This window comes from Mastigoproctus giganteus, chromosome 14 (genome assembly GCF_048544385.1).
Source record: "Mastigoproctus giganteus isolate SK-2022 chromosome 14, ASM4854438v1, whole genome shotgun sequence".
In the NCBI taxonomy this organism is placed as follows: Eukaryota; Metazoa; Arthropoda; class Arachnida; order Uropygi; family Thelyphonidae; genus Mastigoproctus; species Mastigoproctus giganteus.
Window position 1 is genome coordinate 59,322,189 of NC_143588.1, and position 24,416 is coordinate 59,346,604.

The window sequence follows — 24,416 nt, forward strand, 5'->3', positions numbered from 1 at the left end:
GGTGATTATCCCGTTATACAAGGCAATGGTCAGGCCACACCTTGATACTGTGTACAGGTCTGGAGACCTAATTTTAGGAAGGATGTAGAGTTGCTAGAATGAGTACAAAGGGCAACAAGATTGGCAAGGAGAACAAAGGGGTTCCCTTGCCAAGAAAGGCTTAAGTTCTGCAAATTGCAGTGCCTGGAGAATAGGCACTTGCAAGGTGATCTGATCTGATTGAGGTGTATAAGGCCTTGAATGTGTTGAGCAAGCTGAATGCTGATGGGATTCTTCCTCTTGCTCAGATTAAGAACCTGAGGGTGCACAGATTCAAATTGAGGAAAGACAGTTGTAGAATAGATGTGCGGAAATTTGCCTTTAGCCAACAGGTAGTTGATTGGTGGAACAGACTTCCATCTTTTGTTGTGGAAGTTGATAGCTTAAATAAATTTAAGGCTGAGCTGGACAGGCATTTGGAACTTGTTATTATGTTATTATTTGGTTTTTAGGAGCATTAGCAACTAAGGCCATATTGCTCCGGGATATGCGGTGGTCATTCCCTGACCTTTCCGCATCCTCCGTATTTGATGGTGACGGGCTCGAACCCCGGTCTAATCAAGAAGCGTGTGCTACGCACTGCTGCTCCTTCCCACCTGGCTACAGAACATTTGGAACAAATGGAGGGGTGAAATGCGAGGGTTTTTTTTTTTTTTTTTGGCTGATGCTGCATAAGCTTGCTTTCTTGCATCATATGCATCTACTAATGCTAAATTTTTTTCCTATTATTCAGCAGCTTCTTGAGAAAGAACATTAGGTTATGATTGACATTTGTTCTTTTCAGCTATAAATTTTTTACCCTTACTTCTTACATTTGATAAATGTGTGTGTGTGAGTATATATACAAATTATATATATATATATAGTCTCAAAGAACAGAAACATTACATATGCAGTCATTTTGAGAAAAAGTGAATGATGTATGAAATTTAATTTCCTTTGTTAATTGGAACTAATAAAAATGGTAAATGCATATAATATCATTATACATAATACAAATGGGTTTTATTTTTCAGATAATACAAATATAGAAGAAAAAAAAGAAAAACTTTCAGCATGTTATGAAAGATATCAACCTCTGATGCCCCTAGTTGAAGTCTTAACTGTGAGTGCATATGATTTTTTTCTGAAATCAGATGGGCATCTGTTTGTGTGATATCATTACAAAAAATAATCAGTATCTGTACTTGTAATTTGTTAATTTACAAGTACCAATTGTGATTGGTACTTTATTGATTTAACTTACATTAATGTAAGTTAAATCAATATTGATTAAACTTACATTAATGTAAGTTAAATGCATCACTGCTTATAGGAAAATTGTAAGAAACTTTATTTGTATAATTTTCTTGTGGTGTATTCTTGGTTAACTGAAATGTAACTTTAAATCAAATTTTATTTGAAAATCATACCCTTGCTGTCTATCCTTCCCCAGAGTTAAATATTAGGTATTTAAATTGAAACTTGACTAGCTTTGGCTATACAATAGGTAAAAGTACTAGAGTCTTGTGAGAACTGAAGCAGAGGTTCTCACAAGACTCTAGTACTTCTTTTTCAGGACAAGGTCTGAACAAGGCTTGAACAAGATTAATTCTGGCTGTGCTGTAATTGGTTACGGTTGATTTCTCTTTTGTTTAATTCCGAGATTCCCAAACTTTTATACTTTGAGCCCTTAAAATTTTTCATATATTTCATGTGCTCCAAGTTCTAGAGCAAGTGCAAATAAACATATCGGACTTAAATTCAGCCATTAATATATACTTCAATTCATTTAATCACAAAGAAATAAAATATGAATAATAGAAATAAATAAAATATGCTTTGTACCTGGATTAGTGGGTTGATTTGTCCATATTTCTTTAAAAAAAGTGTTCCATGAAAAGAAGGCCCCCCCAAGAAACCAATGTGCCCTGGGGTGGGTAGGTGGTGCCCACACTCTTCTGGAATTGAAGCCCTAATGATGGCCAGTGGTTTGATTTATGCGGCTGTGTGAATTGCTGGATCTGCTGGCTAAGCTGTCTGCCTGCTAATACTGATGTGGTAACTTTTGCTTTGTTTAGGGACATTGTAGTGTGCCTGTTGGGATTGCTTTTTCTGTTAAGGAATGACAACCCCCAATTGGGGGAGATATGGTTGTTTCCTCCATATGCTGTTTATAATGAGAGTGTGATAGAACTCTATAAATTTTCTTTTCTGATTGTTAGCATTGACTAAAATTTTTCAGACTTTTTAAATTGGAGACCTGGCCTTTCAGTATGATTTGTTTCAGATTCAAAACATTCATGTTATATGATATATGCTGTTTATGGGTTTTGGATATGAGGGGAAAGGGTAAACAGCCCAGAGCATCTGTTTTGTTAGCATTAATCAACATTAGCATTAGTTTAGGCATATAGTGCAAGAAAACAAACTTATGCAGCATCAGCCAAATCCCCTCATTTCACCCATCCATTCACTCCAAATGCCTGTCCAGCTCAGTCTTAAATTTGTTTAAGCTATCAACTTCCACAACAAGAGATGGAAGTCTGTTCCAACAATCAACTATTCACTGGCTAAAGGCAAATTTCCACACATCTATTCTACAACTTTCTTTCCTCAATTTGAATTTATACCCCCTCAGGTTCTTAATCTGATCAAGAAGAAGAATCCTGTCAGCATTGAGTTTGCTCAACCCATTCAAGGCCTCATGCACCTCGGTCAGATTACCTCACATGTGGCTAGTCTCCAGGCACTGCAATTTGCAGAACTTAAGCCTTTCTTGGTAAGAGCACCCCTTTGTTCTCCTTGCCAATCTTGTTGCCCTTCTTTGTACTCATTCTAGCAACTCTACATCCTTCCTAAAATTAGGTCTCCAGACCTGTACACAGTATCAAGGTGTGGCCTGACCATTGCCTTGTATAACGGGATAATCACCTTCCTGTCCCTGCTAGCAAAATTCCTATATATCATTGACAAGACTCCATGACCTGCCCTTGCAGCCCGTCTGCACTGCTCAGCGAACTTCATATTTGACTGCACAATTGCCCCCAGGTCTTTTTCACTTTCCAATTCCCAGTGTAGTACCACATAGTTGGTACGTTTCTCTTCAGTTATTGCTACCTATATGCAGTACTCTGCATTTGTCAGTGTTAAACTTCAGTTGCCACTTCTCAGCCCATTTTCCCAACTTATCTAGATCCAGTTGGAGTAACATACTGTCTTTACTGTTGCTAGCAACCCTGCCAACCTTTGTATTATCTTCAAACTTGGACATTAAGCCTGATGTACCTTCATCAATATCATTGATGAATACACAAAACAACAATGTGCCCAGCACTGAAACCTGGGGAACTCCACTGATAACATTAGTCCACGAAGAGCAGTGTCTATTGATTATCACTCTGTGTCATCTCCTCCTCAACCATCCCTTTATCCATTGTAGCAACTTGTGCTGCTCCAATACTGCTCCAATTTGCACAGCAGTCTTCCATGTGCAACAGTATCAAAAGCTTTCTTAATGCATACAAAATTAATATTCAAGTTTTCCTGCTCCTGTTCCCTCTGCTGGTGGAAAAGGGGTGGGAATAGAACTACGGATAGTTCTCTGCTTTAATTTTTAGATAAAATGCTTTGGGTAGTTGTTATTATTTAAAATGGATTTTACCTATTTTAATTTTATTCATATCCTGTGGACAGCAGATATTTAGAGTCAGGTTTTTTACATTTCCAACTTTGATTGAGATGGAATGATTGAAGAACTATTTAAGAATGCTTGCCATGTCTTAAATTTTTTATTGTACTATGTGGTTATACTGTTGGTTTTTATATTGATGAGAATATCAGGGATGGATCCATTCTCTTGTAGTTTTAAAGTGAAGGCAGTATTTTTATTTTTTTTTTATTGAGAAAGGTGTGGAAATCATTGATCTTCCTGCCAGGGATTTCCAGATACAGTAGGACTTCGATCGTCTATCACCCTATTTACCATCAGTGTCTGTTAACTATCACTTAACCCCACTGTGCTGTAATGCATTGTGATATTGGTGCCGTGTATCACTCAGTCTTTGTTTACAACTCACTGTATATGGTTGTACTTGAACCTCTTGTTTCATATTTTAATAATTTTTATTTAGTAAACCCATTGAAATGACAGAGAAATGTAAGAGAGTAGTGTTGGGATTATCACAAAAAATTGAAATAATCAATCGTTTAAGAAAAGGTGAAAGTACTACAAGTATAGCATCGGTTTACAGTAAATGATATAAATATTTGTTTGTCTGCATCACAAAACAGTGTGATGCAGACAAAATTAAAAAACCATGTGTTGAAAATGGAAACCACTGATGGTAATGTTAAAAGACATAAAAAAATGAAGCTTGCTAAAAATGAACAATTGGATACTGCAATATTTCAATGGTTTGCAGAAACATAGCCAGGGAAATAGTAAAACCAAAAAAAAGCCTACATCATTTAAAAATTATTAATTTAAATGCATTGCCAGTAAAATATTTCTCACAAAACAGTGTACCTATGAGCCAACAAGCCAGTGCCTCCGTAGCCAGGTGGGCAGGAGCAGCAGTGCATAGCACACGATTCTTGATTAGACCAGGGTTCGAGCCCGTGACCACCAAATATGGAGGATGTGGAAAGGTCAGGGAATGACCACCGCATATCCCCAATCCCCAGAGCAATATGGCCTTATTTGCTAATGCTCCTAAAAACCAAACGACAACAAAACAAACATGAGCCAACATATATTTCATGATTGGTTTCATAAAATATTTGCACCATGTGTAAGATCACATTTGGCACAAAAAGGTTTATCACTGTATGCAATGCTACTGATGGGCAATGCTCCTACTCATCCCATACACTTATGCGATTTAAAAAATGATGATGGCAAAATACCATGCCACTTTCTGCCAGCAAACACATCCCTCATTCAACCGATGGACCAGGGCGTGATTGAGAGTATGAAATGTCGTTATCGCAAAATGTTCATTCAGAAACTTGTTTCAGCAGAAAATAAATTAGATGTGATAGAGTTCTGGTAAAGCTGCACTATAAAAGATGCAATTAGTCAAAATAGTAAGTCAAAATATTAAAAATAGGTATGTATGTAGATATCTGTACTATGATTTTTTGACGACCCCATAAAAAATAAATAATAATTAAAGTTTAATTAAATTTCATTAGTTATGTATTATGTACTAAAATAAAAAAGTTCGATAACCTGGTCTATTTTATGTATAATGTTTTAAATGTACATATTCTATTATCCGTCTATTTGATTATCCATCATGGTCTCAGTCCCATACCCTGACAGATAATCGAAGTTCTTCTGTACATACATTCTACAAGAATAGCAACTGTGTATTTGAGCTACAGCATGGGGAGTAGTGGATAATTTTTCAGGGAGTGATCTCTAGGTCCTAAATAAAAACTGTTCTAGAAGGGATGATAGTAGGTCCTCCATTCTGCAACTTTTGAACTCCCACTGGAATCTTGACCCAGCAAAAGTTAGTCAGGAGCTTAAAAATTTAAATTCACTCTGAATTCAAGATTGTAATTCATTCACTCAGCAAATCAGATTGTAATTCATAAGTATTGGCATGGGGATACACATTCCACACCCATTTAAAAATATCTTATTGTGCAGGTACTTTTGAATATTTCACTTTTTCTTTTTTCTTTTTGTTACTATGCTGATTCCATTTGTAACATTAACAACCCCAGGGTCTCACATTTGGTGAGTATGGGCTTGGCAAACCGAGGTCCTAAGCTGGATATCATCATTCTTCTCTTTCTTGGTGATTCCTTTCTACTTCTCTCTCTCTCAGGGTAACTCTGGGAATTTTTTTTTTTTTTGGCAGGTGCAGCATAAGCTCCAGGCTTCCTTGCACCATATGGCTAATAATAATAATAATAATGTTATATAATAGGTCTTCATTATCTAATGATTCACTTTCCTAAGCTTCAAAATTTACAAGGTGCCAGATCTAGTTATCTGACCTTGTACAGTATAGCACAGCGCAGCACAGTAACGTTATTAAAACTTAAATTGGTTATCTGTGATTTACTTTCAATACACTCTCATGGCATTGTACTATAAGGTCAAACTCCCAAATCTAACAATCATAGAACCTGATCCTTGCTGATTCTTGGAATTTTTCGTATTTTGGGTGGTCATGTTGTAGTCATAAAAAAGTTATGCAAACTATTGTGTTTCTATACCACAATTTGTTGTACAGTGCTGCACAACAAATTGTGGAGCACTGTACAACAGATTAATCCTTTTTCTTCAGAGAAAAGTAATACATAATACATGGAAGATACAGTAAAACGTCAGTTATCCAGGGCTCAATTATCCATACTGTCAGATTAACCATGGTCCTCTATATGTATGTAGTTTTATTTTTTAACAAACATTTAAAGAATATTATTTATCTGTGGGAGTGGATTCCTAAAGTACATACAGGAAATCACTGTTGTAGTGTCTCTCGTTTTGTCACCTGGTAAATCATGTCAGATGTTTTTACACCCACAGATGCAAAGTCAAGTGTATTGAAACACCTGCTGCATTTCTAACGACAAATAACATACAAATGTAACCTATTCGCATTTGTCTACTAAGCATCGCGAAACCTTGTTCCTGTGCTTTGTGTGTTGTACTTAATATTTATCTCGCATTTCAACCCCTAAAAATGTCAGGTAAACAAAAACAAGTTATTTTAACAGTGGAAAAGAAACTGGAAATTATTAAAAGATGTGAAAAAAGTGTGTTTCAAAGCTTGCAGACGAATTTGGAATTGGCCAGCAAACTGTACAGGACATCATTAAAAACCAGCCCAATATAAATGAATTTGTTTCTAAATGTGACACATTTGCTTGTGCTTCACAAAGAAAATCACTCAAAGGTGCTACAAATGAACAACTTGAAAGCGTAATGATAAAGTGGATTTTACGCCAATGATTTTAAGCAAGGCAAAATATTTTTTTGACAAATTAGAAATGCCTGGAACACCTACATTTTAATCTGGTTTGTTGAAACGATTTCAAGACCGGCATAGTATAAGAGAGTTAGAGATACAGGGTGAAAAGCTCAGCGAAAATAACGTGGGAACAACTTTATTCTGTGATGAATTAGCTACGATTATTAAAGAAAAGGGTCTTGTTCCGTGGAAAATTTACAATGCAGACGAGACGGGACTTTATTGGCATGCAATGCCCATTCGCATGTTGGTGTCTGTACAATAAAGAAATGCACCAGGATTTAATATTAGCAAAGCCAGGATAACAATTTTATGCCACGCAAATGCTTCAGGGGATGACAAATTAAAATTAACCGTAGTGGGAAAATCAAGATCTCGAAGTTTAAAGGACACAACTAATATTCCAACAGATTATTATAATCACCAATCTGCATGGATGACTAGGGATATATTCGAAAAGTGGTAGACAGATAAATTCGTTCCTCGCATTAAAAAATTTGTCTTGTAATGGTCTCCCCCACAAAGCAATTTTGTTATTAGATAACGCTCCATCTCATCCTCCATTGGAAATATTATCTGCAGAAAATGGCGATATTGTTGCCATTCCACCCAACATAAAACCACTGGTATAACCTATGGACCAGGGGGGTGATTGAGACCATGAAATGATTGTATAGAAAGATCTTGATGATGGACTTTATCATGGAAGAAAAGATCCTCTTTTATTTTGGAAGTCACTAACAGTTAGCTACTATCTATAACATTTCTACTGCATGGGTGGTAGTTAAAAGCGAAACAATTATAAAATCGTTCAAAAAAATTTTGCCGATGACTTTGTAATTTCCAAAAATAACTTGGAAGTGGGAGACTCAAATAACACTGTAGAAATTGTTCCTGATATTTTAAACTCAGTTCAAAATATTGACAGATGCAAAGACTTAGACGAGGCAAGTGTTAATCAATGGTTAAATATAGACAAAAATGACTGACGATGACTTAATCCAAAGTGTCCAAAGTGTGCAATACCTGATGATGCCGAGGAACTACAGCCAGCTTGCAAAGTAAGTTATAATGAAGCCCTAACAGCTGCAGAAACATTAGTTAAATTTGTGGAAAGTCAAGGTGATGTAGATTATATTGAAATTTTACAAATTCATGGACACAAGTAAAATAAAAGAAGAAAAAAATGCTACAAAAAAAAAAATAAAAAAATATCACAGACTTTCTGTCAAAATGAATAAAATATTGTTGTTGTTATATACATGTAATATCTTATGTTTTTACGTGTTTTGTAAGTTATTTAAACAAATAAAAACGTAATTTTGGTTTACAGTGTTTTTCAATTATCCGGGCTCTAGCATCCCCGAATTACCACGGATAATCAGCATTTTACTGTACTTAAATGTACAGTGCATATTATAAAGTACAGTAAAAATGAAATTATTTCCTTTTCAAAATATACCATACACATAATGGTATATTTCAGAAGAAAAAATGATTAAGGGGAAAAAAGTTGAGAAGGGTGCATACAGTTGCTTCACTGAAAACCCAATGTCAAGAGTCCGCCAGTGCAACCTTTACCGCAATTTGTGTGGATATGAATCAGTGTATACATTTTGAAAGGTCACAGTCTTTTGGGCCATTTAATTTTCTTTTAGGTATCTTATGGTAAATAAAATTGGATGAAAATTCCTGTGTCAGTGTTGTTTACGGATGCAATCTAAAATTTCTAAAAATATGCATGAAATAGTAAACATTTTGTGAATCGTTAGCTCGGTCTAATCCTTTATGTATGAATTATGAAATTAAGACACCAAGTAATAAATTGCCTTTGTATAGCTGCAACTTTCCAGATTTATGGCAAAGAATGTCTTTTTTTACTCAGTTTGACCCTATTCCATTCCACTGTTGTAATGTAGTCAGAGTTTCTTAACCTTTCTGCAAAAACTCAGTTTTCTCCATATTTTTTGTTTTCACAAAAAAAATATATTAATAATAAAACTGTTAATCAGTTTGTTTTTTTTTTTTTAATTTTGCAAAATTTCTGCAGATTTTCATTAACATGTCTATCAGATGTATTATGATAGTCTACAATGAAAAATAGAAATGCACAATAATAGTATTGTTTACTGTAATATGTGATACTTCATCAGACTCGTATGATAAAATTTCAGAAGACATATGCAAGATTTTCCACGTATTTTGAAATCTGAAAAAGGTAGAAGCCTTGTGCACCATATGTAGAAGTGATATTTCAAGTGACAAGAAATGCAATATAGTCAAACATTTCCAAACAAATATGGATAATAGCAGTGTTATGCTTATTCCATGTTTCATTCTAAGATGAGAATGATGTCATACATGCCAGATGTTTATTTGCATCTTTTGTCATAGAATATAATCTTCCTCTGTTATGCTGAAAATTCATGGCACTGTTTCACAAATATGTTTTCCAATAGCAAATTAGCAGAAAATGTGGTTATGGAAGAACAAAACCAAAGCATTTCGTTTTGTTAGGATAGGGAAGGAAGAGGTAGTGAAAAATAGGCCATTTTGAATTGCTATAGATGGCAGTAATCATAGTGATTCCAAGCTATATAACATTGTGGCTACCTTTTATAATAAAAAAAATGGTAAAATTGAAAGCAGCATGCTGTCAGTACCATCATTGAAAGATGAGTCTGCAGGGACATCAGATGTAATCTTCTGAACAACCTGAAAGCATGTGGAGATTCCTTCAAAAAACTGTCTGTCATTTAGTATTAATAATGGGCCTGTTATAGTAGGTCTAAAAACTGTAGTGGCAAGAATATGGATAAAGGGATGGTTGAATGGGAGAAGACAATGGTTGTTAATGGACACTGCTCTTTATGGACTAATGTTATTAGTGGTCCCCTAGGGTGTAGTGCTGGGCCCATTGTTGCTTTCTATATTTACTAATGATGATGATGAAGGTATATCAGGCTTAATGTATAAGTTTTTTTTTTTTTTTTATGTGAACCCCAAACACGAGAGGTATTAGAACCTATAGTACTTAGTACCGTGCTTGGGTTGGAGGTTGAGGAGACGAAAGAAGATATTTGTTGACATTGGACTTGAACTTCTGTAGATTGTAATTTTCAGGAAATACGTATGAAGGAAGGTTGTTCCAGAAAACGGCAGTTGAATGAATAAATGAGGAAGATGAAAAGTTGGTTCTGTGGGTTTGAAGTTGGACAGTAAATGGATGTTGGCTGGTGGCGGCACGTGTTCGGACTGTTTTGAAAGAGAGAGCGGGAATTATAGAAGCCAATTCAGAAGAACAGTGCCCATGGAAATATCTGTAGAAGAGGCATGCAGCAGAAACAGTACGTCTATGAGAAAGCGAGTGGAGAGACTCTGTTAGAGATGAATCATTAATTAACCTAACTGCCCTCTTCTGAATGGAATCAAGAAGCCTGAGAGAGGTTTTGGGGGCACCACCCCAAATGTGGGAACAATATTCCATGGCAGGGCGGATTTGCGATTTATACAGAGTGAGCAGCTGTTTGGAAGAAAAGTAACGCCGAGAGCGAAAGAGAAAACCAAGTTTTCTAGATGCAGAGGAAGCAATATTTGTAATGTGCTTGTGCCAAGAGAGATTAGAAGTCAGGGTAATCCCCAAAAGAGATATATCCTTTTGCCTAGAAATTGGAGTGTCACTAAAGATAAGCATAGGAGCAGAAGAATCCTTTTTGCGAGATATAAGACAAGACTGAGTTTTAGAAGGGTTGAAATCAACTAAGTTGTCTTTGCCCCACTGGAGAATTACCTGAAGATCGGCATTTAAGGAATTGGTAGCAGATTTTCGAGAAGTTGAAGCTGATTGAGCAGGGCAAGGTTTCTCAAAATGGAAAGTTGAATGCAATGTGCTATCATCGGCAAAACTATGGATAGGATTTCCAGTCAATGGAAGAAGGTCATTGATATACAAGAGGAAAAGAGTGGGGGAAAGAACTGAACCTTGGGGGACACCGGCATTAGTGGAGAAGTTAGAAGACAGAGAGCCATCTACCATCACCCTCAGTGAGCGATCAGAGAGAAAACTGGATAACCAATTACTAAAAACTGTTGGCAAACCATAAGATGGAAGCTTGTTTAGAAGACCTTTATGCCAAACACGATCGAAAGCCTTTGAGATGTCAAGAGCAACTACTTGTGTTTCACCGAACCTTTCCATTGAAGTAGTCCATAAATGGGTAACATAAGCCAGAATATCACCAGTGGATCGACACCGACGGAATCCATACTGGCGATCGTTGATCAGACGGAAGGTTTCTAGGTAGTTTAAGAGTTGGCGGTTAATTGATTTCTCCATTACTTTAGAAAGAGTAGAAGTAATTGCAATGGGACGATAATTGGATGGGAGGGATTTGTCACCCTTTTTAGGAACTGGCTGGATATGAGCAAATTTCCAAGCAGAAGGAAAAACACCTTTGGAATAAGAAAGTGAAAAAAGGCGGCAAAGAATAGGAGTAAGTTCAGGAGCACAGATTTTGAGAACAAGTGGAGAAATACCATCAGGACCCGGAGTTTTCTTAGCATCAAGATTCATCAAAATCCTTCTGATATCCTTTTGACGGAAGACCACAGGAGGCATTGAATGGACCGTGTTGGGAATGGTGGGAGGTGTTTTACCAAGTTCATTAATACATGAGCTGGAAGAAAAATGGGATGCTAGCAGGTCGGCTTTATCCTTGGCTAGAGTGGCAACAGAACCATCTGGTTTGGACAGAGGTGGAAGCAGAGATGGGCAAAAGTTGCGGCCAATAGCTTTGGCAAGAGACCAGAATGCTCGGCTACCATTAGGGCAAGAAGCAAGTTTTCTACTCTTAGCCTGTTCAAACTCTAGTTTGGACTGATTAATAACTGCTTTACAATTGTTGCGAGCTTTGGTGTAGGCAGAAAATGAAACTGAAGAATTAGAAACAAGCCAATTACGATATGCAACATTCTTCTCTTGAACAGCCTTAGCACATTTATTGGAAAACCAAGGTTTAGATAAAGGACGAGATTTTAAAGTGGAGTGTGGGATAAAGGATTCCATTCCTGCAAGAATAATTTCACTGACACGATCTGAGCAAACGTTGACATCAGGAGTTTTGAAACAGTAATCCGACCAAGGAAAAGAAGAAAAGAAGTCTCGCAGGTCATCCCATTTTGCATTCTTGTAATGCCAAACAACACGAGGTTGGGAATAGCCATGAGATAAAGGTTCCATTGGAGAAGAGACAATCACCAAGTTGTGATCTGAAGTGCCTAAAGGACCTCTCACTTCGACCGTGTACTTAGAAGGGTTGTTTGTGAGAAAAAGATCAAGCGTATTGGCTGTATGATTCGGATTGTCCGGTATTCTTGTAGGTAAATGAACAATCTGTGCTAGGTCATTAGTAATTGCAAAAGCCTCAGCATCTCGACCTGCTGGGTCGGTGTGACTAGAAAACGGAAGCCAGCTGGAGTTGTGAACATTAAAATCACCAAGGAAAATTACCTCACTGTTAGGAAAGTTGGACTGGAGAAAGTCAAGTTGCAACGAGAGGAAGTCAAAGAGCTCCAAGTGATTAGTGGAGTTGGGAGAACGGTAGAGACAACAGATGAATTTGACACAATGAGGTAGAGAGATTTTAAGCCAGAGAAGATCAAAGAGAGGAGATTCCAAATTGCCAAGTCTCTGACAGGGAATATCAGAACGGACATATGCACAAGTACCACCTTTGAGGCGAAAGGAATCATACAGCGAATAATTTGGGCATCTGAGATGAGCAGTAGTTGAATCAACCGATAACTGAGATTCTGTCAGAAAAAGTACATGGGGTTTGGCAGACTGCAAGTGGAAATGGACATCGTTGAGATTAGAGTTGAGACCACGTATATTTGTGAAATGAATTAGGAAATCCTTGGGAGGTTTAGATCTTTTCGCAGATAAGCTTGTTCTATTAGTTTGACAATTCATGGTGTATTCAATAGTAAGAAAAAGTGGGTGGGACATGCTGTATGAAGTAATGAAATTTTTGGATATGACGTACATGTGGTAAGAATATACCCAGATCCTTGACATAACGTGGCCTCGACAATGCTCCCCGCATACACACTACTCGGACTCCCTCCAGTCACTATCTGGCAGAGTAGAGGTAGCAAGATTATACACTAGCTGATCCGGAAGCCTCCTAGAGAGTTACCAATAGGTTCGGTCCGGTGTACTAACTAGCGGCCGGCCTGCGAAAACCGTTTTAGAGCTGTACCCTCGAAATGTAAGGAATATTGGATCTCGCCACGACGTTCATCATAACCTCAAAAGTTATCAATCATACTGCATGATGGAAGAGATAGGGAAGGGTTGACCGGAACTTAGCTCTAGAGACTAAACATGGGTTCCACCACTTCAAGCCTCCAATAAGCAAAGTGGTGGTATTTCACCGGTTGATGAGAGTCATCTAGCACCTAGTACTGCCTGGTAACATAGAGGGGCGGCATTCCTCCATGTGGTGTGGGCGCCACACCTCGACCCCTGCTTACGTTGGTTCACACCTGGGTGGTCACCCACCATGTGCTTGTGCATGGAGGTTATACCCAGGATTACTAACAGTCCCACCATCGTGATATATTTACTAATGATGATGATGAAGGTATATCAGGCTTAATGTATAAGTTTTTTTTTTTTTTTATGTGAACCCCAAACACGAGAGGTATTAGAACCTATAGTACTTAGTACCGTGCTTGGGTTGGAGGTTGAGGAGACGAAAGAAGATATTTGTTGATATTGGACTTGAACTTCTGTAGATTGTAATTTTCAGGAAATACGTATGAAGGAAGGTTGTTCCAGAAAACGGAACAACACGGAACAATCACGGAACGTTGTTCCAGTGATTCCAAGCTATATAACATTGTGGCTACCTTTTATAATAAAAAAAATGGTAAAATTGAAAGCAGCATGCTGTCAGTACCATCATTGAAAGATGAGTCTGCAGGGACATCAGATGTAATCTTCTGAACAACCTGAAAGCATGTGGAGATTCCTTCAAAAAACTGTCTGTCACTTAGTATTAATAATGGGCCTGTTATAGTAGGTCTAAAAACTGTAGTGGCAAGAATATGGATAAAGGGATGGTTGAATGGGAGAAGACAATGGTTGTTAATGGACACTGCTCTTTATGGACTAATGTTATTAGTGGTCCCCTAGGGTGTAGTGCTGGGCCCATTGTTGCTTTCTATATTTACTAATGATGATGATGAAGGTATATCAGGCTTAATGTATAAGTTTGCAGTTGATACAAAGGTTGGTAGGTTTATTAATGACATTCATCAAGGTAAGCTATTATAACAAGATCTAGAAAAATTAGGCAGTGGGTTGAGAAATGGCAGTTGAAGTTTAACTTTGACAAATGCATGGTACTGCATATGAGTAGCAGCAGTCCCAGATAATCAGCATTTTACTGTTAATGTTTACTGTTATCAATATTTTACTGTTAATGTATTAGGTTAATGGTTAATAATCAACTGTGGTACTACTCTGTGTAGTGCAAAATGAAAAAGAATGGGGGGGGAAATTGTGCAGTCAGATAAGTTCTCTGAGCAGTTCAGACAGGCTGTGAGGACAGGAGCTTGTGAGCTCATGGGGTTTTAGTAATACTATACAGGAACTTTACTAGCAGTTATAAGGAGGGGATTATGCTATTGCACAAGGCATTGGTTAGGTTGCATCTCAAGTACTGTACAGGTCTGTCTGGAGGCTTCATTTTAGGAAGGATGTAGGTCTGCTGGAATGGGTTCAGAGAAGGGCAGTGAGATTGAGGGAAACAAAAGAGTGGCCTTACCAAGAAAGGCTTCAGTTCTGCAAATTGCAGCTTCTGGAGACTAGGTAGTACTTGCAAAGTGATATGATTGAAGTGTTTATGGCTTTGAATGGATTGAGCAAGCTCAATGCTGATGGAATTCTTCCTCTTGCTTAGCCTACATACGAAGGGGCATAAATTCAAATTGAGGAAGGATGGTTGCAGGATAGATGTGCAGAAGTTTGCCTTCAGCCAGCAGGTAGTTGATAGTAAGAACAAACTTCCATCTGCTGTTGTAAAAGTGAGTACAGTCTGTCCTCGTATAGCACGATAGTTGCGTTCCTAGAAAACCTCGTGCAATGCAAAATCGTGCAATATAAACAACAGGCCCTATGGGAAAAGTAGGGTTAGGTGCCGACCACCCAAGATTGAACACACATTTGGAACCAAAACATTACCAAACACAATAAATAAGTGGGGAATTTTAATCGTTATAAAATACTTACGTATTTTATAACGATTAAAATACGTACTAAAAAATATTTATTTTTTTATTATTTATTATATTATAATAAAGTATTTTTAGTATTTTTTAATACTAAAAATATTTTTTACGAATAAAATACGTATTTTATTCATAAAAAAATTATGTTAAATAAAATAGTCGTAATAAAATATTGCTAATGCTTTTGCTTCTATCGTAAGCAAACTTGTTTTTTGTTTGATTTTCTATCCAAACAGATGACAGCAGTTCCATCTCTTCCAATTCTTGTGTCTTAATCTAATGGATTTTAATTACACTTTGAGTTGTTCCCGCTATGAAAGTTGTTTTTATTTTCTCCGCATTCTTTGTAATTCTCGGCGTTGCCTCATTTATGTCTGTAGCACGTGCTTTCATTTCGCTCAAAGCGTTTCACAATTTCATATTTTTTCTCTATCGACAGAGGCGGACTGGCCATAAGCCTTACCCGGGAAATCCCGGTGGGCCCCAGGCCGGTGTGATTTTGGCCATAAACCACTATAAATATTCCCGGGTAAGAATTTTTGACACAGTCCGCCTCTGTTTATCGATATTGCTTTTTTTTTCCCCTCTGAATCTGCAGTGTCTTCGCCAGGACGCTTCCTTTTCACACCTTTTAAGTATTTTACTAATTTTTAGGGAATAAAGCACAATTACAAACGAGGTGGCACGCTTGATACACATAAACAAAGCTGCGCGCGTGTAGCAACTGAATAAACAACACCGTAAAGGCCAAGATACACTATTAACACCTTGTATTTTACTAAAGCACATTTCTAGGGGTTACTACCATAAAACAATAAAAACAATTTCCAGTTGCGTTTCTGCTAGTGGAATCTGTTATAAACTGGTAGTAAACTCGATCTAATTGCATTTGCGATTATACCGATAGCTGGAATTGTGTTGGTTTTTACGTTATTATGGTGAAATGTGTTTCCCCTTCACTGATATAAACACATAAATACATTTTCAGAAACTTCTTCATTCCTATCATGTTGCGTTCAGTTGGGGTGATTCCGCGTTCGACTGCCATTTCTTGTAAACACAAAGGCGAAATCGTGTATGAGCGAATTCGGTTCGTGTTATATAAGATAACGTTCCCCTATTTATAAATCGTGTATGATCGAATTCGTGTAATGTAAACACGTGTTATACGAGGACCGACTGTAGTTTGAATAAATTCAAGGAAGAACTAGACAAACAATTGGATGGGATGGACAAGGGATTTTTTTTTTTTTTTTTTTTTGCTGGTGCTTTATAAGCTTTCTTTCTTGCATTATTTCCACTACTAATATTACAGGAGGAGATTTAGCACTTGGTGATAATAGGCTGTCCTTGTCTTATTAATATGTGTGCTGAAAATGGATTTTCATGCTCTCCTGTGAAACTGGATAAATACTTTGTGGAAATTTAATCTTATCTAGAAAGAAGTGTCAAAAGGAAAGATAGATTTAAACAATTTCATGGTGCATGCCACTAAAATAAAAAAATGATTTTGAAGCATGTGTTTACATGTTGGCTGTCTTTGATTAAATGTGTAACTAGATTGGTAGAAGAGTAGCAGCCTTTAATAAGTCTGCTTAAAGAAGAGATTAGAAATGGTGAGAAAAGTGATATGAACACTTCTTAGAGTTAACAAATTGAGAAAAGTACCACAAGTGATCACTGACTCATGTAAAAATCCACTTTATGGCCCAAAAGTTTTGAAAAAAGACAAGTTGATGAATTTAAAAAAAAAAAAAAAAAACTCCTATATTGCAAACTTTTTTTAAAAGCAATCCTAAACAGGCAAGCAAGTTGATAATTCTAAGCATGTTATCCTCACTTGTGCAGAAAGTCTCTCTTCTTGTTTAAATAAACAATTTTCTTGTTTCTTGTAAATGAAATATAGCTCTTCAATGCAGTGTACCTCACATCCATGTACTGAGGTTGTTACTCCTAAATATGTTGAAGAATGTTATGCTCAAGTTTATTTTACCAACAGTTTCCACTTTCATTTTGGAAAATGATTACCATAGCAGACTAAACCAATTTAATGACTTAGTTATAGGCATTTCTACTGCAAAGATCATGGAGAGTCTAAAACAAGAGACGTATCTTTTCCTTTGCTCTGTGAGTAAGTGCTTTACTGCATGTGAATGTGGTGCACAAATTCCCATTAAAAAATTGTTCTTATAAATGTTGATGTAGCACAAATTCCATCAGTTGGCAGTGCATCATTTTCAAATTTCAAATGTTTTGGACAAGTTTCCAGTACATCTTGGTGTCATTAAGATAAATAGATAGAGCAGTAGATGTTTTGCAGCATCAGCACTATCAGTTTGTGTGAGAACCTACCAGATGTTATTATGAAAGGAGGAAGAATTGATGTACAGTAGTCCTTGGTTGGGGACCCTGCATGTGCACAAAGAAGCTTGAAATATAGAAATGTTCTGACAGCCAATTTTAGACTGCAGGACCATTGCTATGAACAAAACTTTAACTCAACATTTCTGAAGAGGGCAAAGTCTGCAACAGTATTCCTTGAAGTTATCAAAATCACTATTGATGTCTAATAGAATAATCAAATGGAAATCCACAGACAGAAAAATGTTATGTAAGCTAATATTTAAAAGCATACTGGTAAACAATCCTATGTCTATATAAAATGTACACTTTGCAAGTGAAATTTAATTTATTGCAGTGTGGGCGTTTAAAAAAAAATGCCTTTTTTTTTTTTTTTTTTTTTTTTTTCATGTTTTCATCTGAAACCCTTGTGTTTAGATATAATTTGAGATAAAATTTCTGTTATACTTATGCCTAAGCAAGCACATTAAAAAGCATGCAGTGATGAATTTATTAGTAAATTAATAAGAGGAGTTTACCTCAATATAGTACGTGGAACACTTCCGTATGATACCCTCCAGAAATTAAAACGGAAAAAACGAAAAAAACGAAAAAATCGACAACTTACCGGTACATTAAAGTAAAATATAAATAATTAAAGTAAATTATAAATAATTAAATAATCAATTTAACACAATTCAAAATCAATTCAAAACAATTAAAATTCAAATTAACGCAATTAAAAGAATCTAACGAAAATATTCAAAACGATTTTCCTTCCTGAAGCTGACAATGCTTTTCGACCGACTGTCGTGATCACAGGAATGAAAATCAATTTTCATTCCTGTGATCACGACAGTCGGTCGAAAAGCATTGTCAGCTTCAGGAAGGAAAATCGTTTTGAATATTTTCGTTAGATTCTTTTAATTGCGTTAATTTGAATTTTAATTGTTTTGAATTGATTTTGAATTGTGTTAAATTGATTATTTAATTATTTATAATTTACTTTAATTATTTATATTTTACTTTAATGTACCGGTAAGTTGTCGATTTTTTCGTTTTTTCCGTTTTAATTTCTGGAGGGTATCATACGGAAGTGTTCCACGTACTATATTGAGGTAAACTCCTCTTATTAATTTACTAATATCATTATCAACGTAGAACATATTGAGTATTACAGCTCTGATTCATACTATCAAAGTGATGAATTTATATATATTTTACGTAGAGTTATGCCAATGCAAACTATCTACAGACAGCCGAAGCATAAACAGTCTCATATGTGAGGTTTTCAGCAGTACATGCCTGAATTACTAGAAGACATGCATTGGCAATTAGGTAATGACTGAATATTCATAATTGACTTTTATTTGTAGGGTCATTTGAGAAGCACCGGTTACACAACAGAAGTAAATTGTCAATAAGACTTGTTCAGGAAAGTACAGAATTGCCTGTGGCACACTCATACTCTCCCAAAATCTTTTAGCAAGTTAAATAATCATATACTATTCCAAAGCATATGTTTAGGGAGATAGGAGATACCTTGAGGACTTAATTTGAAATGTAAACAATTAAGAATTGTATCTATAAGACTGTACTGACAAGTAAGGCATTCTTATTATATAACGTTTAAAGGAATAGAGATAAATCAAAAAAGAAAAAGTGTACTTGTAAATTAAAAATAAAAAGTTGTCTTTAATTTGATGTATCATTTTTACATAAAGTTGCCTAACTTGATACTTTTCATATAGCAGTTAAGTTCTTTATGCCATTTAAGTAAAATTCTTTTAGCTGAGAGGTTAGCCTAAATTTGTGGCTGCTTTAATTTCTTCATTGGAGTCATGTCTGTTTCTTCTACTTGGTGATGTATGCAGATGTCTTGTGAAAGCTCTTTAAGCTTTGGGAACAAAACAAAAAAGTTGCTTGGGACAACATCTAGACGTACTGTTTCTGCTGCATGCCTCTTCTACAGATACTTCCATGGGCACTGTTCTTCTGAATTGGCTTCTATAATTCCTGCTCTCTCAAAACAGTCCGAACATTGCCGCCAACATCCATTTACTGTCCAACTTCAAACCCACAGTACCAACTTTTCATATTCCTCATTTATTCATTCAACATTCAAAGTGCACCTTCCATTCTATGGTTGCTTATAAGCAACCATAGAATGGAAGGTGCACTTTCCTTTCTTAGCAAAATTTTTATAGCCCATAACTTAGTTTATAAACCCATAATCCCCGTAAGTTATTAGAATCCCATAACCACTATGTATGTGGTAAAACTTTCCACCAGCTAAGCGGATTACTATGAGGTGAGTGCTGAAAATTAAGCTAAGCTATACATAAGATCTAGTTATTACAATACAGCACATAAGGACTCCTTAAAAATCAAGAGCCTTCCTTCATACGTATTTCCTGAAAATTACAATCTACAGAAGTTCAAGTCCAATGTCAACAAATATCTTCTTTCATTTTCTCAACCTTCAACCCAAGCACGATACTAAGTACTATAGGTTCTAATACCTCTCGTGTTTAGGGTTCACATAAAAAAAAAAAAAAAAATCTAGACCAGGCTGGCCAATCCACAGCCCGCCACATTATATTTTGTGGCCCGCCAGATGATTTTTATACTACTGACTACGTCAGTGGGAAATCATTCACTAGCTATGACTAGGCACGATAAATAATGAGAAACATAATACTAGACCAGCTGTACTTCCCCGAATCCCCACCACACCTTCCCTTCGAACCACGTTGCATCATGGAAACGCCAGGGAGGGAGAACTTGGTCCTGAAAAGTATTCATATCTTCTCACGCCAGTTGAATTGAGAAAAGACTGGACATCTTGAAAGGAATAAAAAGTTTTTTTAGAAAAGTATTTCTAGCAGAAAAGTTTAAATAAGTAAGTAGTGCAGTTGCACTTGCTGTCATTAAATATATCTATGAAATATTAATTAATAGAGATTTGTTTTTGACCTTTTAGAGTGAATTAAAAAAAAAGTTTGAGGAGAAAAGAGGTAATTCAGCAACCATTGGGAAGACGATTACTTCTTCATAGTACAGAACTCCAGATTAACACGTTTTATTTGCGGAGAGACTTGAAATACAATGTTAAAGGACATCATGAAACAAACCATGGCGAATATGTGAAATGCAATAAAGAATTGAAAAGAATTGTAACAATGTTTAGTTCATCGTTACAATGATGAACTGAACTAAATTTTTGAATGGGTAATTGGTGAAAGAGTGTTTGGAAGCCGTTATAAAAGATGTTTTTTCCAATACAAGTAAATTATTTTCAAGCATAAGTCCGTTGCATCAAACAATATGTCGTCGCATTAATGATATATCAGCTGAAATAGTGGTGATTTTGCGAGATCGGATTCAAGAATTCAAAGCTTATTCTTTAGCGTTCAACGAAAGTACAGATATTTCAGACACATCTCGACTTGCTTGTGTATTTATTAGTGAAGTCAACGATTCTTTCCATCCAAGTGACATTGTTAAACGACTTCAAAAATGGTCATCGTAGGAATTTCTCGAAGTATGCCAAAGAAATAAAAAAAACTTTTAGCAGCATTTGATCATTGTTTCTCAGAACTCGCAAAATATGATATAAGTGTTTGAGATATTTTGTTCTTCATTTTACTTTGACATTTCCACTGTCCCAGAAACTCTAGATGGAGGTAATTTATTTACAGTGCAACAATGAGTTAAAACACATTCATGCCATGACATCAAAAATCAACTTTTACAACATGTATGTGACAGCAGAAAAGTATCCCAAATTAAGATTTTTTGCACAAAAAATTTTGAGCTCCTTCAGATCCACATACATTTGTGAAACTTTCTTTTCAGAAATAAAATTTATTAAAAGTAACTCTCAAGCTTCAATAACAGATGAAAATATGGAAACAATTTATTTATTTCGAATGCATTTCTAGTCAGGATCCTTGAATATGACTTGCTAATAGCATCCGGCCTTGAGACTGACTAACTCAAGATACTCAGGAGGAAATCCACGACTACTGACAGCTGGTCTCGAACTCCACACACTCCACTCAGTACAGCCTTGAGCTCTTGCTAACATGGCTACCAGGGGCCCCTGGAAACATAATTAAGTTGTGCAACTACCAATATTGAGGTAGATTTTAAAAAATTGAGTGATCGCAAAGAAAAGCAAATATCGCATTGATGTAGATATATAATAAAAATGAACGAATAAAATAAATTTTTATGGCATCTGATTTTTTATTTTTAAAAGATTGTTTTATTTTATGTGTGGCCTGCAGGAAATTGTAGTTCGTAAAGGTGGCCTGCAGAACAATTTGGGTTGGCCAGGCCTGACCTTGACTATGGGAGGATGTAAACAACTTCAAATTTCAGAGACAGAATTCTTGCAAGCATTGCACAACTCTAGTGAGGTTGTGCATTGTCACGTTGAAGCAACATTACTTTTTTACTAGGCCTCTTTTTTAAGCTTATCCAGTGTCACACTCTCCTGAAGTGAACTGATTGTGAACTTTTTTTCCAGAAATTGTGTGGATAACACTGATATCATAAGTCCCAAAAATCAGCCAATATCACTTTGTTGGATGATTCTTGGAATTTGAATATTTTGGACAGGAAGATGTTTTATGGTGAAATTCCTTGTGCTGTCTCTTGTTTTCAGGTCTTTAGTGGTAAAGTCATCTCCAAGCACAACATTTAAAAGTTCATCCTTTTCATGTGTAAACCAGGACAAAAGTTGACAAACTTCAGCAAGTGTACATTTGAACCATGTGTTAAAGATACTTCCATTTAAAACAGTGCAACTTGTAAATGAACAACCATACAGAAATGTGCTATTATGTATGTATTAACTAGAAACTATTAGCTATATGGAGAACTTAATTTGAATTTAATGCACCACCTAGCATGACGGGCTGAGAGGCATTATTTTTCATCTGCCCTTGTATTTGCACACAGAGGATGCACCCAGTGTTATTAACAGTTCCACCAGTGTGAAAGTGAGCTGAGAACTTGGTTGTTGTGGAACAATTGGACTTGGCCAAAATTTAATCCACTCCAAAGTGGGACCTCAACATCAGCATGTTAGACTTCCAAGTGGCAGCCTAGCTCTCGTCACAGAAAGAATGTTTACAATAAACCTCAGGGTTCAGTTTCTAGTTTTGTCTAATATACTTGAGTTTTTTTTGGCTGTTTAATGTTTTTTTTATAAAGCTATTAGTTGATTTTACCTAATAGCCTAATCATACGTAAAACCAAAAGCAGCTATATTTGCAGAACAAAAGATGTAAGAACATTATAACCACTGATAGCTTTTTTTATTTCAATTGAGGAGTAGAGCTGCTTAATTATGTAACAATCACAGACCCTGCCTCTTATATTTGGAGGAATATAAATTGGCAACACAACTCTGATATAGCAGCAGTTTGGGCACTGCAATTTGTGGCAGTTAAATCATCGCTATAAGTTTTTAAAAAAATTTACTTAATAAAAAAAAGGTCATAATTATTTTTTTTAAAACAATGTGTTGTAATATTTTCTGTTTTTTTTTTTTTTTAAATAAGAACATTTTAGAATAATGTTTGATATAATAGCACTGCTTGCAAATCATCTTCATTCCTTTGTGTATAATATTTCTGTCACCAATACAGTCATCTGTTGTGTTTGTCCCATAATATGGAAAAATTGTTGACTTAGAATTTTGAAATTCTACACACTGTCGTCTGCAGTAACCAACAGGAAATGAATTTTCAGTAAGCACAAAAACTGAGTCTGGAGTTCAAATCTGACATGAGTTGGGTTTAATATGTTCAAGTATGTTCAGACAAAAAAAAAGATGGTACTATATTAGACTAATAGTACCAAATTAATACTACCAAAGTCTTTGTTTAATGGAATCTAGCGAGATTGGTAATATAAGGAATTTCTGTTCTTAGACTTTCATGGGTGTCAAGTATGATTTGCACTATATTGGGGGTTCTACTGTATATTTAATTTCATTTTGTTATAACTAATTTTGTACTGAAATGTTTTTTATTATTTTTGCAGCTTTTGCAGGTTCTGATGCAGCCAGTTTTGGAATCCTTGATAACACAAGATCGCTTATATTATCTCCGTGAAAATAATGTTAATGTAGCTTTGGAAGCTGCATTTGATGAATGTATATCACCTCGTAATTTAGCTGTAATAGGTATAAAATAAATTTATCTTAAGAATCACTATACATATAAAAACATTCATATTCTGCCTTCAAAAGAACAATTAAGAATCATTAAAAAATTTTTCCCTTGCGAAATTTTTTGTTAAAAGCTTTTATTGCCATTACAGAGGGATGGTGCGCAATATACCCATGAGGGAGCTCATTTTATTTGATATGGCACATGTGATAGACTATTATTCCCAGGCTTTTAAAGCTTGTGTACAGCCATTTATGAATACAGCAAGATCTCTATCTGTGGTGCAGTTGCATTACCAAAGGTTAACAATCTGTAGATGGCAAGATTAAGTGATTTAGTAAATCAATCAGAAAAGTTAGGTCCTTAGTTCGCAAGATATTTTTATATAAATATATTTTAGTACAGTACTGTACTAATATTTTATTAGTAAATTAATAAGAGGAGTTTACCTCTTTTTACTAATATTATTATCAACGTAGAACATATTGAGTATTACAGCTCTGATTCATACTAACTAATATTTTATGTAACACAGCTTTGACTGGTCATTGATTCTACACATGTACAGTTGAGTAGAAATTGAGAC

General features: G+C 35.8%; 1 protein-coding gene across 1 annotated transcript in view; it reads left to right on the plus strand.

Annotated features, from left to right (window-relative positions):
- The window catches only part of LOC150075155 (methyltransferase-like protein 25B), a 158,148-nt gene extending 134,293 nt beyond the window's left edge, over positions 1–23,855 (plus strand). The window contains exons 10-11 of the mRNA XM_090388383.1: positions 1,056–1,144; positions 23,703–23,855. Of these exons, the coding sequence (XP_090244509.1) occupies positions 1,056–1,144; positions 23,703–23,855 (242 nt within the window). The remainder of the gene's footprint in view (positions 1–1,055; positions 1,145–23,702) is intronic.
- The last annotated feature ends 561 nt before the right edge of the window (positions 23,856–24,416 follow it).